The following is a 20,093-nucleotide window of genomic DNA, read 5'->3' as shown; positions in this document are numbered from 1 at the left end:
AGAGAGAGAGAGAGAGAGAGAGAGGGAAATTTCACCAACTTATTAAGCATTGAAATGGATTGAATTATAGCATTAGATAGGGGGGAGTTAAACAACTCATGGGATGCATCATGCAAGCTGGTATGATGGGCCATGCATTCATTACATGTCCAGTCTTTAGTCCTTGCTTCACACCGTTCATTTATAGGTATGAGCCTCACTGTTTTCATATTGAATGCAAATGAGGAGTTGGTATACATGCTCTCAAAATGTAGTCATTCACAGTTAAGGTCCGAAATCATCAACAGAAGAATGTTACACTCAAATCAACATGTTCAAAAATCGATCATGTAATCTATTATGTTATCACAGATTGACCGCCCACATTAATTTGGTCACTTTGTTTACCAACCCACGTAAATGATATTATGTAAAGCCAAACAATTACATCGACCAGTTTCTATTAAATTGAAAAATAGGAAGGATAAATCGATGATCCGGCCTTGTCGCCATCGATTAACATAAGCACGCTGGGAGTTTTAATCATGTAAATAATTAAGAAGCTAGATAATATATTATATAATATGGTGCTTAAACATAATGTCATAATAAGGTAAAGTTGATTGCAGTGGCCTTAACGGGAGGATCATTTGCGAGGAGGTTCAGTTGGAGGGTGGGTTCTAGCTGATGGGTAATCCACATGATCAACCAGCATCCTCTCTTCATTAAGGAGCTCCATCTCTCTGACCAGGCGCAGCTACAGACACATAACAATTAGAGCGAGTTAATGGTTTTGCATTGATTTCAATAATTAGAGCCAGACTTTGCAAAGTAATATTGACGCTCCACTTGATTTATGATATGTACTTTTCACTATTAAACATGTATATTGTTCATAATCAGAGATGTGTATTCTTCATAATTAGAAATGTATATTATAATAAATCATGTACGTTATTCACAATTGTTTTTCAATTAGTCATTGGTATATATTATGAATTATTCATAATTGTGTAGAATTTCACAAGGGATCTTTATTCATAATTGTGTTTCAATTAGTCATTTTGGTGATAAAGCATTGGGTTATTCTTGATTGTGTAGTTTAATGGGGACAATTTATAAAACATAATACTAAATCATAGGATGACATGAAGAGTTATTATTTATAATTGTGTTTCAATTAACTCTTGGTGATATACTCTAAATTTTTCATAATTGTGTTGAATTTAATGAGGAATTCTTAGAAAATATAATACTAAGCATTATAAACGATGGCATGAAGAATCCTTAAAAAATAAAACTTACTGTTTTGGCCTTGCTTCGTTTTGACCTCTTCGTAGGGCGCATCTTCTTGTGCCTTGGTTTAATAATTACCCCTTCAAGAGTGGCAAGATTAGCTTGATAATTGGAATGATTAGGGTAATTAGCGTTGATGGGTTGCGGCAAATTATCTTTGTCGCCTGCACTTGCCAACCCAGTAACCATGGTTTCGTTGACAGCAGCTGCAACTTCATTAAAACCAATCAGAGATTATGATCAACACCAACAAGAGGTGTTTAGAATGCTAATCAAGTTGGAATTAGAGAGATTAATCACTAACCAGAGGAGGCTGGAACCAGCGGCAGCTTACGAGCGGCCATTGAAGGTGTTAATGCAAGGCTGAAGAGCATGGACAATATGGCAAACCAGATCAAAGCAGTGCACAAGGAGGGTCTCATGTTGATTAGAGTGCAATTAACTGATGCTTTCTTCTCTCTCAGAGAAGGCAAGCTGCTATGAGTAAGCTCGCTCTCAACGAATGAATAGTGTGGAGATAGCAATACCAGGGCAATGTATTGGACCCTCTATAGAAAGGCTCTGCACAGTAAGGTTTGAGGGCAAAATGGGCCTGCAATCTATGAATTTATAGCGTGTTGGATGCTCTCCATGCCACTTTTTCTAGCTTGCACACGCACTCCCACCTTCCACCAACACTACATTCACACGCAGTTCTTCGCCATTGCCACCTCCAAAAGAAACCATGGTTCATATTGATACTAACCATGGTAGATATTGATACTATATTGTTTGCACCTCTCCTTACTTCGAAAAGGGAGGGTGAAACATTCAAATAAGGGTCACTTAATAATGTAGTAATGTAGGCTACTGTTTGACCTTCACCTTTGTTTGCTAGACTACATAAAGCATGGAGGATTGTATGGATAGTTTTGATGCTACGATGTCAACTCCACCCTTTTTTTGGGGGGGGATGGGGTGGGGGGGGGTGTGGTGCGTCCTCAACCATGATTTTCAACTGTTCAAAATACATGAAAGACATCTTACTCTTTAGAAAGTAAATCCAAGTATACAAAACACTCCTTACCTCACTAGAAAATGATCAGGTTCACAAGGTTACTCAAGTAGACACCTACAAAACATGCATGTAGTTGCATGAACAAGATAAGGACTAGGATACCATGGGGGTGGAAGGGGTTTTGTTTCTGGTCGATGTCGTGAACATATGACCAAATCAAAAGGGGGGTTCTTTTTAGATGTCCTCCACTCTTCTAGAAACAAAATACCCCTTCCAAAATCTATATTAAAAGGCAAGCTTGCCCAACTATCCCTACAGGATAACTTAAACAAAATACACCTTCCAAAATCTATCGTAAAAGACAAAATTGTCCAACTATCCCTAAGGGGTAACTTAAATGGCACCAACTAATGAGGGACCATTATTCTCTCTAGTCTAGCCTAAAATATAAAATGTACAACTTGTCATCTTTATCCAAAGATATTAGTGTTTCATGTGTGGTTATTCTGGCAATCTTTACTTATACCTTACCATAAGTTGCATGCATCGAATTAAATATCCTTTAAATCACATGGTGGTGACGAAGTCTATATGCATAGCATGCATTGCTTGGAAGGCCTTATTTATCCCATAAGTTATGTGGTGATGATAGGTTTGCATAGACCTTCTTTTCGCTAAAGTCAAATCAATGGTGGGTTGCATGCATGGCCTCATTCATCTCATATATTTAGCCTACTTTATTATGTGGAATGCATAATTTCCTTGAAGAAGCAAAATTGTATCTTGTAGCCAAAACTATACCTTCTTTTATATACTTTCAGAAACCTTGTGAACTAGAATCTAGTTGCATGAGCTCATGTGTACAATTACCCTACTACTACCATCACACTTTCTAGGAGATCATACAAAGGTTTAGCATGTTCAATTACACATGTCTACAAGATTATCATGGTAATATATTATATAATTTGTTTAACATGGAGGTAAGGTAGCTCTATAGTCTAGATACACAATATCATCCATTAATGCCTTTCAAACATAAGTGTACCCACTCAAGAGACCATTGCAAAACATTGAGGAGAGGGGTCCTTTGTTATTATCTTAGGCTTCAAGGAAACCTTTACCTATGCACAAATACAGTATCTTTAGCATCCCTGAATGCCTTTCAAACATAAGTATAGCCACCTTCTCAATAAAAACTTAAGGAGAAGGATCCTTTATGAGTATATGAAAAATATTTGAGGTAGTCTTCACCTATGCTATAACTTTATATCTCATAATGGTAATTTGTGAAAACATTTCAATGCAATGAGGCCCCCGAACAATAGTAGTTTTTATTATAATTAAAGAGAATAATCATGAACGTCCATGAATAACTCCATACATTACATGGTTACAGTAGACCAGCCTACCTACATAATATCAAAAGATAGTGTTTCCATCTGTAACGTTATCCATGGTTTACTAATATGCATCTTGATTATGAAATTTAATTTATGAGTACAATAAATGAGAGTTTATATAAGTGACTTATGTAAAATTAAGTTATGGGTGGCATCTTTAAGATTTGTTAAGATGCCCATAAACCAATGCTTTACCGTAGAGGATGCTTGTCCCCTACTCATTTTTTGTGTTATTGTAAACGTGCTCGTGAATCTAACACGATTATGAGCTTACTTAAACAACACCATTAAAAACGTTGTAGATTCACTTTATTGCAAACTTGGAAATCAAACACAACTTATGGTGTGAAAACATGGACCTAAGGATGCTCAAGGTTTTTATTTAAGCATATTTCAATGAGCCATTACTTCACCATAACTTATTCCAGCTATATGATTTAATTACATCATGCTTGGGTTGAAAAGATGGTCGGATGATGGATGGGATGGTTTTGGACCTTAACCTTTCCTTTTGTGAAGGGTCAAGTCTTTGAAATTTTCTCCACCTAAAAGAGGACATGGGTCCATGAGTCATAGATTGTGTTGGTTTGCAAGATTACCAACAGACAACACTTTGTGTTTCCCAATAAAGAAGATCAATGATCCCCTCTAGGAACGGGAGAAGGGAAGATTGAGAGAAAAGGTAAAGCTCAATAGCCATGTATAGTGATAAGAATACCTATCTCCCTCCATTAGATTTGGTGTATCTAGAATTGAATATGTGGTTGCCCCCCTTTCCATTGCTTGATGTAGCTTGAGGTCTTAAGTTCTTGTCACATCATTGATGGATTTGCAAAATCTGAATTGCACTTGGTACTCCCATCCATCACCCAACACAAAGATCTTGTCGTCCATAAAAATGAAACAAGAATTATAATTTCGACTATTGCTATAGGAAGTCCTTGCTCCACTTTTGCTAAAAATCAAGGAGGAGCTTCACACTTGAGTTGATGTTAGATAACTACACCAACCATTATAAGGCACAAAAACCACGTATACACTGGACGTGATGTCATACAAAAAATTACACATTCTATAATTACATTGACCATGATATGTGGTGGCATGAAAATCAATTACATAGGCCTAGAAACAACCAGTAATTTCAATATACCTTAGTATAGAGGTCCAAAAATTTACACTTTTACACAAGGGCACAAAACGCAAGCACATAAGCTAGCACTAGTGCACCAAAGAGGAAAAATCAGGTTCATGAATTGACGCTAAAATCAAGTTCATAAATTTACATTCATAAATTTACATTTATGTTGCACTTGAGTAGAAGCAAATAAAAAGAGCAATAAAATACTTGATATCTACATGCGCGTGCAGGATGGAGATATAATGGACAATTGTTTTCTAAATTAAAAAGCAGTTTAAACTTCCGTTCCACTGAGTATCATCTTCCTAATCAAGCTTAAGGGCCAATAATTAACGGGGAGGACAAGAAGTACTGATTAAATTGGTGGTTCTTAAATGCTTTCTTTTTCATTCCAATGATGGAAACCTTCGCATTGCAGCCCTCATTAAATCAATGAGGCCAATTGCATTGAATCAATGCAACAAATAACACAAAGAAGCAATGCAATCACTGCAATAATAACACGAATGGAGAAAAGCCAATCTCACCTTTGATTAGGGTGGGGTGAGGCTTATGAGGCCTAAAATAGTCCACCTCCATAAATTTGGTGATAAGAAGCCCATTTATTAATCTATGGTTTTTAGCCTTAGGCCTGCCAACCTTTTGAGCTTTTTGGCCCACCCCTTTTTTTTTCTTCTTCTTCTTCTTTAGCTTTTGTTTGCTTTTGCTGGTTGTTCAATGGCCATTGGTTAGCCAATCAATTTTTGTGAAACTTCTAAAGCTCTCATCATCAATGTAATGATTGCTAATGTGGAAAATTTAGAACCAAAAAGGGAAAAAAGAAGAAGAAGAAGAAAAAAAGTCAAGGCTTTAAAGTTTGGTAGTGCCCCATGCTTGCTTGGCAACAATATTATATATATATATAAAAGAAGAAATAGAACGCTTGCTTGGCAATAGTATTATTAAATATATATATATAAGGTATGTATACATATAAAAAGAAGAAATAAAATTTTGGATAAATGATTTTAATTCAAATGTTCAATTTCATTTCGTTTACCATTCAAATTAGATTCACAATTTCACACTAGTTTACAACGACTTTTATTAATTAAAATATGTTAAGAATTTGATGGAATATATGCTCTCTCTAACTCTCTCTCTCTCTCTCTCTCTCTCTCTCACACACACACACTCTTCCCCTCTCCAAGTTCAATATTACTCCTTTATTTCAGTTTTGAAAAATAGACTAGGCCTCCCTTTTTTTTTCGTACATACTACAATTTAGCTTACTCTAAAATAAAAAGTAGAATTCCCATAGTCATGAGCTTCAATCATTTAACGATGGATCAATGATTATAATCATCATAGAAGAATGGCAGCGACCGTTCTTCTTTTAAAATTAACAAAAAAAATCTCTAAAAAGGGTTTATTTTTATTTCTAGTCACGTATAAAAAGGAATAGATAAATAATTATGCAGGCGCGGCGCCACCTATTTTTCCTGCATTTCACCAGACGCTCTTGTGAGCAAAGTGTGCACGCTTCGTCGTGTTGCTGCACAAGAAGCCATCAAACGCTAACGTCTCTACTCTCAAAAGCTGCAACTCGTTTGATGCAATTAACTCACTTTAGGTCTCTCTCTCTCACACTCTCTCTCACACTCTCTCTCACACACACACACACACACACACACACGACTTGGAAGTTGGCACTCCTCACTCTGATTGAAAAAATCATTAGACCATAGATTTGTGGACTACACTCATCATCCAAATCTCAACCATCTCAGTCACAAGAGAGGATAAATGCCTTCTATCATTATTTTTTAATGCCATGAGCAAAATCTAGTACCCAATTATCACTCAAACTTTACAGTCTACAGTTTGGGACCCCCCCCCCCTCACACACTCACACACATCTCTTCAGTGCCAAAAGCTGCAGGTTGTCCTATTGAAACTCATTGGGGCTTGAGCCTTGGAAGTTAGAGGCTTGGAATTTTATATAGAACTAGCACTCTTAATGTCCTCTTTTTTGGGGAAATATATATATATATTTATATTAGTATGCTATCCATCCACATGTACAACAGTCATCCTTTTACACATACAAAAGGAACAATTCAGTTCTCAAAAAAGGAATTTGGCTACTACAAGCTTAGTGGTAAAGCCCTTGGGGGTCTCCTCCTCCCATAGCCTCCTTCTTGTGGCATATCTAGCTACTAACATAGGCTCTACAACAAACTCATGGCATGTTGCAGGTATTCAAGGAAAGATTTGAAGGAGTTGGTTAATGTGCATTTTTTTAAGCATGATGTTATGCGATTAGTAAGTTGTCCCTTGCTTCCCTTAGAGAATTATTGTAATAAGAATCGCCTTGATAAGGCTTGTAACAAGGCAATGTTTCGAGTCCTTTATATCATAATAATAGTCACCTTGTAATAAGGCAATGTTCCATATCTAAACAATGTTCCAAGTCCTTTATATCATAATCACCTTGTAAAAAATAAGGCACTATTCCAAGTTCTTTAAGTTATAACCATCCTTACCCACTACCCCCACCTAATTGCAACCCTCCAAGTTCTTTAAGTTATAACCATCCTTACCCACTACCCCCACCTAATTGCCACCCTCCAAGTCACCATGCCAAAATAAAGAATGCAAATCCATGAGCAAATAGTTTCCCATCAACTTTACACCCTTGAAACTTAACGACCAAGGCTATACATTGCGATGCATGAGCTCAGGGGGTGCACTTCTAAAAAATCACATGTATCACATGCGTTCAAGGGGCATTTAAAAAACCCCTTAACTAAAATCCCCCCCCCAATAAAACCACCCCTCTTTACTTATGAACTAACTGATTTTTTTTTGAAGTTGAATTAAAATACCCCTCCTGTTATTGTAATCCTGTTAATTTTTTTTCCAAAATTTGAATTAAAATACCCCTCCTTTTGATCGCACATGGTACACTAAATTTTTTGAGGTGAACCCCCCGAGTGCATGAGTGGATTTATTTCCTCCTCAATGAACTATACGAATGCTTACACCATAAACTGATCGGTACATAGCACAAGGATCGAAATGCATATGGATCACCATGGTTTTGGGAATAAGTTTTCGCCCGCATGGTGATAAGCATGTTCATGACTAGTTCTCAAAGTTTTAAAACTATAAAATCTTTAACCATAAGTTTTGAATGAAATTTTCAATTTTAAGAGTTAAACCTCATTCTTTTTTCATCGTAATGTGATAAGCATGTTCATGACTAGTTCTCAAAGTTTTAAAACTATAAAGTCTTTAACCATAATTTCGAAGGTAATTTTCAATTTTAAGAGTTAAACCTTGTTCTTTTTCTTATACTAGCTTGTGGTGTTTTTTTTTTTTTTTTGGTGAGCAAGGGAGCAGGGGAGGGGGGTTTTGGGGAGAGGGGACTCTATGAAAAAAAACACTCCATTTGCTTGGGGGGGATTCACCTAAAAGTATGTAAGTATACCATGTGAGTTCAAATGAAGGTGTTTTTTAATTCAAAATTTCAAGGTAAATTTACAAAAATATATTTACATAAGGGGCTTTTTAAATAGATTTTGGAAGAAAAAAACCCATAAGTCTATAAAAAAAAAGGGGTCATTTTATTCATGACAGATTCACAATAAATACCCCTTGAGTGCACGTGATACATAAGTTTTCTTAGTAGCGCACCCCCGCACTAAATACCCCTTACCTGCTCGGGGGATGCACTACTAAAGAAACCCTATGTATCACGTGTGTTCAAGGGATATTTTAAAAAACCCCTTACCTGCTCGAGGGATGCACTACTAAGAAACCCTATGTATCCCGTGTGTTCAAGGGGTATTTTAAAAACCCCTTACCTATGAATTTTTCATGAATAAAATGATCCCTTTTTTAAAATAAACTTACAGGTTTTTTTCAATTTTGATTTAGAAAATGCCTTCTGTATATGTATTTTTGTAAATTTACCTTAAATTTTTGATTAAAAAACTCCATTTGAACTCACATACTATACTTACATATTTTTAGGTGAACCCCCCGAGGATTGCCCCAAGTCTAAATTTGGGTGTTTAGAGAGTCACCTCCAAGTTATGGCAGGTTACTATTTAGTATTATAATTGAGATAATGCAAATCATGGATACAAATAACAAGACAATACATATACCTTCTTAGACTACCAAAATTTTGTTAGCTCCAAGGATATATATATATATATATAGACTACTTTATACGATCAGATATAAAAAATGTCAAGGTACTTTAAAGGCCAAAACTTTTCATGTTCATGTAGATTTATCATTTTCTAAAAGTGCGAAGAAAAAACATCAATAAAACCCCTAAAAATCCATGTCATACAATTGGTAGACTCATGTTGAGAATTACTCTAAATTTCCTTATATTTGGAAGAAATGTCTTTGTAAAATACCATGAGATAAACCCCTTTTTTTAATCCTAAAATTGCCGAGTAGCTTAAAAATATCATATTAAATATTAAATCAAGTAATTTATCTATGTTTATTATCTTTTCTTACACCTTAGAGAATTTCTACACATAGATATGCTTTATGTGATTTTAGTACATCAAACAAATTAAAAGCTTATTGATTTTTAGACTTTTTAAATGTAAAAACTATTTTATTTTTAAATTTCATTAAGTTATACCAAATTTTCTACTTATAATGTGAATCTTATTGTTATTTTCTATGTTGACTTTCCATTATGGTACTCCCTTTGTTCATTAAAATGTGAATATATGAATATAGAAACTAATATAGAATCGTGTTTACAAAGTATGTGTGTAAATGAAAACTAAGCTTCAAAGGATTAATGCCCCAAAAATCCATTCAAATGCCATCATAACACTAATAAAAAAGGAATTATGTTCACACATTTTAAATCTTCAAGTCACCATGGAAAATAAATCAATCTAGAAATAGCATTAGCTAGGCCTTATACCTAGTGTAATGGAACCCCCAAGTAATATGTGTAAAGCCTTGAGTGTGATGATTCATGTGCCAAAGAAATATTTTGTCATCCCTTAGAATCTAAAAAATCTTTCATGTCATTTGTTTTAGTATAATATTTCTTAATGTTCTTACACTTGAGCTTCATGTGACTTTTTTTATTATCCTAGACAGGAGTCATGGGCTCTTGTTAATTCTTGTAAAGGATAGTCATAAAGCATACATAGTCTTTTATATTAAAAAATTGAGCTAATGTTCTTACACTTGAGCTTCATGGTGACTTTTGTTATTATCCTAGATAGGAGTCATGTCCTTGTGATGATTCTTGTGAATGATATTCATAAACCATAGTTTTTTATATTTAAAAATCAAACTATAAACATTATTAGTCTCATGATATGAATTTGGCTCCTAAAAATCCAAGTTTTATAAAACATTTGGGGACCAAGTGACACAACCAAAGTTCACCACATTTATGTTTTTTCTAATTGGCATCCATTAGGGGGGGGGGATTTGGACTCAAAATGGGCCCTTTAAGGATTTGTACATATTATCTCTCTACAAAAATGGGCTCATGGTGGTGAAATGTTTTGCAAATCAACTCAAAAGTGAGCGGAGTTTGGACATTTGGAATCTAGTCTTGGAGACCTTTCCAATGATATATAGCATGATGGATAATTTTTCATATTCAAGAAGTCCCCAAATTTGGTGATGACATGGCACGTAACATGCCATGTCATCACCAAATTTGGGGACTTCTTGAATATGCAAAATTTCCCATCATGCTATATATCATTGGAAAGGTCTTGAAGAGTAGATTCCAAATGTCCAAACTCCTCTCACTTCTGAGTTAATTTGTAAAAATTTCACCATGATCCCATTTTTGTAGAAAGAGAATGTGTATAAATCCTTAAAGGGCCCAATTTGAGTCCGAATTTCCCCTAATGGATTAAGTTATGATTTTGTGGAGATTAGAGAAACTTTGTCGAAAGTGTAAAACATTAAAAGATTATTGAATTTCTTTACAATTATTGTATCAGGTTTTGTGACATATATATATTTAGTGTTTAGCTAAGATTATGTTTAGAGTATTTCTAAGCTTATTTAGATTCAAAAACTTTGCTTACTAATAATTGCCTTACCATCAAGGGGGTTTTTAATGATAAGATACCCACTATTTCAATGATTTTCTTTAAAAAAAAGGTAGCCTAACCTTGATTAAGGTCTTCCACCAATGTCCAAGTACCAATTCTCATGTAGAGGCTCAAAATATGTGAGCAAGAATGCTCAAAAATCTCAATCAAGTTCCTATTAGTATGGGGATGGCTGTATACCTCACCACCATGGGTTTCTCATACACTCTTAAAGGCTACCAACCTCATGTTCCCAAGGAGGACAAGAGCATGTACTCAATCAAGTTCCTATTAGTATGGGGATGGCTGTATACCTCACCATGGCACCTCATACACTCTTAAAGGCTACCAACCTCATGTTCCCAAGGAGGACAAGAGCATGTACATAGTGTTGCATTTCTTGTTAGAGGAACCATAGCCACCGATATGTGGGAGGGGAGGAGGGCTCTTGTTCACCACCCAATTATAGAGGAATTGTGGATAAGCTCCACACTGTTGGGATTATGTAGTGGCATGCTTGGCTGCCCATGATCCTCCAACCCGAGTGCCTCACCCCTGAACCCCAAACACTCTTGTCGATCACTCTCCAACGATCGAGCTCCATATCTGGTCAAGCCCTACGTAACCTCTTACAAGCTACGTGACATTGCCTCCCCTCGTAAGAAGAGTTGTCTTTCGTGAAAATAAATTCAGGACAGTTTTTGGTAAGCATACTCAAGCATTCTCAAAAGGATGCTTCCTCATCTCTGTCTTCCACTTGACAAGTGCTTCTCAGTACACAGTATGCCTCATGTTTTGATCTCTAAATCCAAGAATCTTCTCGGATTCATGTGGAAGAGCCAGTGGTTCAATTAGCTCCACCAAGATGTCAGGAGTAACTATATTATCCTGATGATCCACGATTTTTTTAATTCTATTGACATGAAAAATAGGATGTACTTGAGAGCTCTGCGGGGCGGCGGCAACTCATTAGGAACTCAATGGAGTCTTCTTGGGCCCTTTAATTTGGACGTTTAGTGAAATGCTTAAAATGCTAATCCATCTTTGACCAAGCCTAGAGGCCTAGTCCTAAAAGCATATATTTGATTTTTCACAGAAACAAAGAAAAATGAAAAAAAGGAGATATTCTTAGATCTGGCCACCTAGGTGACTTTAAAGCTTTGTAATGGGCTGTCAGTCAGTTATCATAGCCTTCTCTACCTTTTCGAACTCCAAACATTCCAAAAATTCGTCACTTTCTTTCTCCCCTTTTTTATGTGTGCACCAGATCTCTTTCTCTCCCTAAATCCTCTCTCTAAAACGCCCTGCACTCCTTCTCCATGGAAAAAAGCGTCTTTCTCTACTCCAAAAGCCATAGCTAGTAGATTTGTACTCCTAAATGAGCCTTCTGTCTCCAAACCCACAGTAGTAGCCATGGCTTGCAAGGAAGAAGCTTACCATGAGCATTCTCTCTACAATACTTGGTCCTCTCTCCATAGCTAGCAGGTCTGTACTCCTAAATGAGCCTTCTCTCTCCAAACCCACAGTAGTAGCCATGGCTTGCAAGGAAGAAGCTTACCAGGAGCATTCTCTCTACAATACTTGGTCCTCTCTCCAAACCCACAATAGTAGCCATGACTTGCACAGAAGAACCTTTTCATGATGTATTCTCTCTCTATATTGCTTAGCAGCCATAGCTTGCACTAAAGAAGCTTCCCATGATGCATTGTCTCCTTTGCATTTCCGTCTCACCATTGCCAACCCTCTCTATGTTTCTTTGGCTCCCTTTCTGGCTTCTTTCTCTATCCACAATGCAGCTCTAGAGAAGCAATCCTCATCTCCATTCTTCCCATTATTTTTTGATACCATATCCTGCTCCTTCCACTCCTATTCAACCCAAGCTTACAAGCCTACTTTCTTGTAGATGGCACTACAAGACATCACCAATAAGCCTTCTAAGATCCGCCTTCAGGTTGATTTGGAGACAGAATACGCAACCCTACGTAGTAGGCATGTTGCACCCAATATTTCATACGATCAGCTTTGAATGCAAGGAGCAAAGGCCATTGATCTTTGGATTGATGGAAATCTTTATCCACCAGATCCAATATCTAGTGCCCCTCCACCATTCAAAAGCATTACAAGTTTTTTTAAGTTTGTTGGTGATGGTTTCAATGGGCTTCTTGGCTATTGTAGGAGATTACACATGTTGTGGCTAGATGAGGCAGCTGAAAAGAGGCAAACACAATTTGCCTTCGACCAGCTTCAAGCAGCATCGACTAAGCAGATCAATAGTTTGATGCAGAGGATTAAAGAGCTCTCAGAGGAGCTTGAGGTGCAGAAGAATAATTTAGCGGATCGTGTACGCACAATAAATCAATTTACCAATAATTATGTTCGTCTTCAACACTCCACTCGTAATATTTGGTGTCGTGCTCACCATTTCACTCACCTTCCCATTGGATATCATGCAAGGCAAAGAAAACGTAAAGCTGTTGGGTTACTTTCTAAGACAGCAGGCGCATGTAAGAGGCGTAAACAAACAACCAGGTAAAATTTTTTGTAGGAATTATAGCAACTTTGAGAAGCAATTAATGAATAAAGCATCTCTCATGGGTGACTCTTGCGATGGTAGGGCATGTGCAACAGCTATACTAGGATGTAACAACGCTGAGGACAATGTTAATGTCTCCCTTCTTCAGCATGTCCTTTAGGAGAAGGATATCATGGAAATGATAACAGGTTTTGGTAATGATAAGCTACGGGAGACCCTTCGTCAACATTTCTTAAAGGAAATCAAAGAAATTGTCACACCCAAAGAGATGCTTGATATATGTGACTCAGCAGGTATTAGCCAGAAAGGTTATAGAGCAATGTACAGGTCAATCACTTAAGGGTTGCGAGCAAAGGGAGTTACGCAATCCGTGCTTCCAACACTTTATAGCTTACAGATGGCAAAGAAGTGTGCTAATGGTGATATTACATCCATGTTTAATGGTGGGGAGGATATTATGCCAATGCCAACAAACAAACCCTTTGAATACAATGCATATAACAATGTCTACATTGACATGGAAGTGCTACAAAAAGCAATGATTCAGTACTATGGCCTCACACTTGAAGAGACAGGTGGAAATGCCGTGTTTGTCTTGAAGCTGGATGAATGTCAAGTGGTTAAAGGTCAAAGACTAGAGCGTGTTAGTTTAACCTTGATGAGCCGAGCACTTAGAGGAAAGCCTTTAGAGACCCAAGAGTTGGATGCAACTCAAGACAGCAATAATAGGGGTCAAGGGCATAAGCAAGACTACTACGGCATTTAATCAGAGAAGAACATCTGGTGGCAAGCTGCATGGGTCCTCCCAAAAGAGAACCATGATACCTTGAGGTGGTATTTTGAACGGTCTGGCATTCAACATGTCATCTCTTGTCAGGTCAATGGTCAAAAGCTTGATGTTCCCGGGATAGGCTGCTTTAACGTTGAATGGCACTTGGGTGGCAATCTAAAAACCTTAAAGTGTATGTTGGGTTGTAAAACAGGTGCGAATACTATATTCTCATGTGTTTACTGTTGTCATTCCAAGACAGCAGAGTAGACTCAAGAGTAAAAGGGAAACAACCTAGCAAAGGCAAAAGTCAAAAATAGGTGGGTGCAAAAAAAGCATTCATTTTTGATGCTGAACAGAGGAAAGGATCAAAGGTATGGCATAATGGCATATTAAGTTGTGACCAGAGCAAGCCATCTAGTCGTGACCAGGAGGACAATGCTTGGAACCCAATCTTGGAAATTCCACTATGTCAAGTGCATGTGTGCACATTACATGCAAGACTCAGGATTTTAGATAAGCTATTGATGCTCCACATAAACTATGTCTGGAACATGAAGCTCGAAGATCGACAAGAAGAGTCAATACGTGCACTAAAGGGTGTACTTTCCTCTATTGGATTACATGCTAGAGCAGTGGTCTTGACAAAGGACTGAAAATCAAACCCTACACAAGACAACCCTAATAAAATTTGCATGGGTGGATCAAAGGCAAGACACTTGCTAATCAAACCACTTGGGTTCTCATAGCCACACTAACTTTGAAATTTGGAAGAAGATATGTGATGTTACAACATATCGAGGAAATGATGCCAGGCTTGGCCTAAAACGTGCACGTGTATGGGAGGTGTGTGATAAAATGGTCGATCTTCTAGAGCGACCTCACCTGGAGGATGACCATGGTATTGAGGCACTTAAACAAGCCACTTGTAGATTTACAGAAGAAATGGTCGAGGCATGGGGAACACACATTACTCACTACATGGTAATGTTATATTTCTTGTGTCCTTGTAGTATGTTCTTCATACTGTTTGTTGACTTTTTATAATTTTCTATGCAGCATATATTGTATGCACATGGGCCATACTTTCTCGATAGATATGGCTCTTTAGCACTTTGGAGCAACTAAGGCATGGAGAAATCACATTACCAAGCAAAGGCCGTGTATTTTAATGGCACTCGCCATGGTGGTGGCAAAGTCAAGAGTAATGTGCTCCATGAAATGTTCAACTGGTTCTATCGTGTTCTGGTTGGCAAAAAAAGGCAGAAATCTCGAGGTAATTTGTCTCTTAGGCGTCAAATAATGAAAACTGTTAATGCAAGAAGAACTGAAGGATACAACAGATCAAATGCTAGGGAGAGACTACGGCAGTGGGTAGCAAGCAAGCGTCGGTGTGGTTCCTCATGGGCTTAAACTCTCTGATTATAATCTTTTTGTGTTTTTAAATTTTGTAAAAGTTTTTAAAAAATATATTTATAGACATATTTAAGTCATTTTTCATTTATAACCACCACATTTCAATTTCTTCTTTGTGCTCTACTCTCTCTTGCCCTCCCACTATCTCTCGCACACATATATACCTAGGCCATGCCAGAAGAACAGGAGCAAGACGAGCGGTTTTTCGATCAACTCGGCCCACAACCTGCTACAGCAAAAAGGACAAATCTACCTATAGTAACAGAGCAAGAGGCAAAGGAGATGAGAGAAGAAAATTGCAAAAGAGACAGCAGCCCAAAGAGGACGCAAGGAGGGCAAGCCAAGCACAGCCACAAGCAGCCACAACATCCAGACGTCCAGTCAAGACGTGTGGCAAAAGAATGGAGGGCAAGTTTCGAGACCAGCTAGAAGAGGAAGAGCGTGCACAAAAGAAAAAGAAGTTCAGGTCTGAACGACCACCGTGGGAGAATCAAAGACCACCACCGCCTCCACCGGTTTTACAAAGAAGAAGAGAAAATGGAGGCCAGGGACAGTTGCGCTACGAGAGATTAGGAAATATCAGAAAAGCACAGATCTTCTCATCCCCAAGGCACCATTCTCTCGACTGGTGAGAGAAACAATGGAAAAATTTACTGACAGGGTTGACCGCATACAGAGCACAGCTCTTCAAGAAGCTCTTCTCAAGAAGCTACTGAAGATATTGTAGTTTCTGTTTTTGAAGACTCAGTGCTGGCTATGGTACATGCCAAGAGAGTCACTTTGAAGCCTGTAGATATGTCCCTAGCCCTATGCCTACGTTTAGAGCGTAGCCTTCTACCTCAATAGGCTAACCCACTTTGTAATTCTCCCAACAAACTTTTGTAATGTTCCCAAAAGCCTTTGTAGTATTTTCAAACATTAATGGAAGCTTTTTGAGTTGTGTTAAATTCTTTGTTGTTGAGTCCAATTTTTTTTGTATGCTCAGTGCCAATGAGCATTTCATTAAAAAAAATATAAAAGCACTATACACACAGGAAAACACACACACACACACACACACACATATATATATACACACACACACATATATATATACACACACATATATATATACACACACACACATATATACACACACACACACACACACACACATATATATATATATACACACACACACATATATATATATACACACACACACATATATATATATACACACACATATATATATACACACACACATATATATATATACACACACACACACACACACATATATATATATATACACACACACACACACATATATACACACACACACACACACACACACACACATATATATATATATATCAAAAATAAAAATAAAAAAATGCCATGTGTGCTATGGCACGCTAATCGGCAGTTTGACCAGGTCAAAATGCCGATTTTCGCGCCGTAGCGCACATGGCATTTTTTTTTAATAATTTTTTTGGTCTTGTGAGGCTCATAAGGCCCTTTAGGTGCCCTAATAGCCCCAAAATCTTATAATATCTTATGTCTTATATATATATATATATATCCTATATATCTTATATATATATATATATATATATCTTTTAATAGCCCCAAAATCTTATATATATATATAGGTACACACACACACACACACACACACACATATATATGTATATATATATACATATATGTACATATATATACATATATGTGAGTGTGTGTTGAGATATCGATCTCAACTAGTGCTATGTCGAACATTGTGCACTTATCCCACTCGCATTATGAAAAGATGCAGGGAGGAAGAGAGCTTGAGCTCTTGCAAGCACACACACTCACACAAACCCTAGAAGAGAATACACAAGATGAGAGGCTGAAAATTTGCTCTTCTTCTTCTTCACAACAAAAGTGTTCTACCAAAAAGATAAGGGAAATACAACATGAGTACTATAGTACTATGTACATGTAGTCCTTAATGTGAACACACTAAGTGAGGGAGCTAGCAAGATAAGTATGCCATGACTCAGTGGGACTACTAGGTAGATGGTGTAATCTAGTTGTAGAATCACTGGCAAAGATCTATCATGTCAGCATCCTACCAAACATGCCAGTGATATAAGTCGCAGAAACGGTCACCCAGGCATATCATAAGTGTCAGATCGTGTTGAGCTATACATCTCGACACTCCCCCTCAAGCTCAACTCTAGCTCTAGGACTCTAAGCATAGTCTGAAATCTAGAAAGCTTCTCTGCTCCCAAGGCTTTCATGAAAATGTCAGTTATACTTTCTCCTCTATGCTAACATACATGAGATCAATGTCTCCCCGCTAAGACCCTCTCTCTGATGAAGTGATAGTGGACCTCTATGTGTTTGGTTCGCATATGAAAAATTGGGTTCCTCGCCAACTGTTTATACTGCTGAGGTTGTCACAATAGATGACAACCTATCTGTTAACCTACAATCGTACTCGAAAAGGAAAATGTTGGGTGCTTCTTGCTACTTCATGTCACAGTAGCACTCCCAAAGGAAAACATAAATCCACTGGTAGATCTTCTATCTGCGATACTACTAGCCCAATCTGCATTGGTGTATCCAAACACCTGCAACTTTGTACCAGCCTAATAAAAGAGACCATAGTCTACTGTAGACTTCACATAGCGCAATGTGCACCTCACACCATCAAAATGTGGCTACCGAGGAACCTACATAAACTGACTCTATAATCCAACTGTGTAGTTCAAATCCGGCCTGTTGATCGTCATGTAGATCCAACTACCCACTATCTTCCTGTACATAGTGGGGTTCTACAAAATCTCACCCCACAATTCCACTCAACTTGCCATTTGAATCTAATGGCATAGAGATTGGCTTACAACCATCCATATTTGGACAGCATGTCCAATGCACTCAACTTGCCATTTGAATCTAATGGCATAGAGATTGGCTTACAACCAGCCATACCATACTTGGACAGCATGTCCAATGCATACTGAAGATGCAGGGGAGAAGAGAGCTTGAGCTCTTGCAAGCACACACACACTCACAAAACCTAAAAGAGAACACACGATGTGAGAGGCTGAAAATCTTCTTCTTCTTCACACAACACTCAACACACTATATACAAAGATAAGAGTACACACATATGAAATGGTACTCAACCAAATACATACTAGGGTTCTATATAGTGTGAACCCAACTAAATGAGCTAGCGCTATAACTATGCCAGTCTCTAGAATGGGTGTCACACAGCCTGTCATCCCACTGGCCACATATCACCCATGATCTCACCAACCATGCCAGTGGTGTAAGTGTGGGGCCTATCCCCCAGGCGGGTCATCAGTGTCCACCGCCTCATTAGATGAGCTTGATATCTCAACACTTCCCCTTGAGCTCAACTCCATCTCATGTACACCAAGCGAACCCCTGAATCTGCGGAGCTTCTCTGTACCCAATGCTTTGGTGAGGATGTCAACGACCTGATCCTGTGTGCTGACATAAACAAGGTCAACGTCTCTTGCCAAAAAACTTCTCTTTGACAAAATGATAGTGGACCTCTATATGCTTTGTGTGGCGAGCATGAAAAACTGGGTTCCTGGCCAACTGTATACTGCTAATGTTATCACAGAAAATGACAACTTGTCTATCCACTGATAGACCCAAATCTACAAGTAGCTTTCTCAACCAAGCTACCTCAAATGCGGCCTCTGTACTCGATAGAGCAACCGTAGGCTGCTTCTTGCTGCTCCAAGTCATAGCAGCACTCCCCAAAGAAAACATGAAGCCACTAGTACATCTTCTATATGAGATACTACACTAGCCCAATCAGCATCTGTGTACCCATGTACACATATCTCTGTCCTAGTTTCATAAAATAGTCCACAATGAAAAGTAGACCTCACATATCTCAGTATGCATCTCAATGCATCCAGATGCGGCTTCCGAGGAACCTGCATAAACTGACTCACCAACCCAACAGCATAGCTCAAATCTAGCCTGGTGAGACGATCATCATGTAGATCAAGCTTCCTACTATGCGCCTATACATAGTAGGATCCTCATAAGTCGTCATCTAAAACGGGGAAAATTTCTAAAACGAGCGATTCCTCCAAAATGGCAAGCGCTTTTTTCTCTCTCTACTCTCACTCCCTCACTCTTGCACTCTCTCCCTAGGACCCTCTTTTATTCTCTCTCTAGATCTCACTCTCTTTCGTTCTCTCTCTAGATCTCACTCTTATATTCATGCTCTCCCTCTCTCTAGATCTCACTCTCTTTCGTTCTCTCTCTAGATCTCACTCTTATATTCATGCTCTCCCTCTCTCTTTAAACCCCCATTGTCTTATTTTCTATCTCTTTACACCCCTATGATAACTCCTTATCTCTTGAGGCAACTCAAAATTAATTTACAAGGTACAAGATACACCCCCCTCCCTCCCTCCCTCCCTCTCTCCATGTAACTTAAAATTAATATAAAAGGTA

General features: G+C 37.9%; 1 protein-coding gene across 2 annotated transcripts; it reads right to left on the bottom strand.

The window, feature by feature from the left end:
* Window positions 1–350: 350 nt before the first annotated feature.
* On the bottom strand, window positions 351–1,839 carry LOC147634593 (uncharacterized). Of its 2 annotated transcripts, none has more exons than XM_086803375.1 (3): window positions 1,580–1,839; window positions 1,285–1,487; window positions 351–736 (listed from the first exon to the last, which is right to left on the bottom strand). In XM_086803375.1, the coding sequence occupies exons 1-3, from the start codon at window positions 1,695–1,697 to the stop codon at window positions 626–628; spliced, it is 432 nt and encodes a 143-aa protein (XP_086659501.1). In that variant the 5' UTR covers window positions 1,698–1,839; the 3' UTR covers window positions 351–625. The 2 variants fall into 2 exon arrangements, with proteins under 2 accessions (XP_086659501.1, XP_086659502.1); XM_086803376.1 differs by having other exon boundaries at window positions 1,285–1,481.
* Window positions 1,840–20,093: the final 18,254 nt, after the last annotated feature.

The sequence above is a fragment of the Cibotium barometz genome, chromosome 10 (assembly GCF_041138505.1).
Source record: "Cibotium barometz isolate CiBa-2024 chromosome 10, ASM4113850v1, whole genome shotgun sequence".
Classification (NCBI taxonomy): domain Eukaryota; kingdom Viridiplantae; phylum Streptophyta; class Polypodiopsida; order Cyatheales; family Cibotiaceae; genus Cibotium; species Cibotium barometz.
The sequence above is the reverse complement of the archived record's forward strand: the minus strand, read 5'-3'. Positions and strand labels throughout refer to the sequence as shown.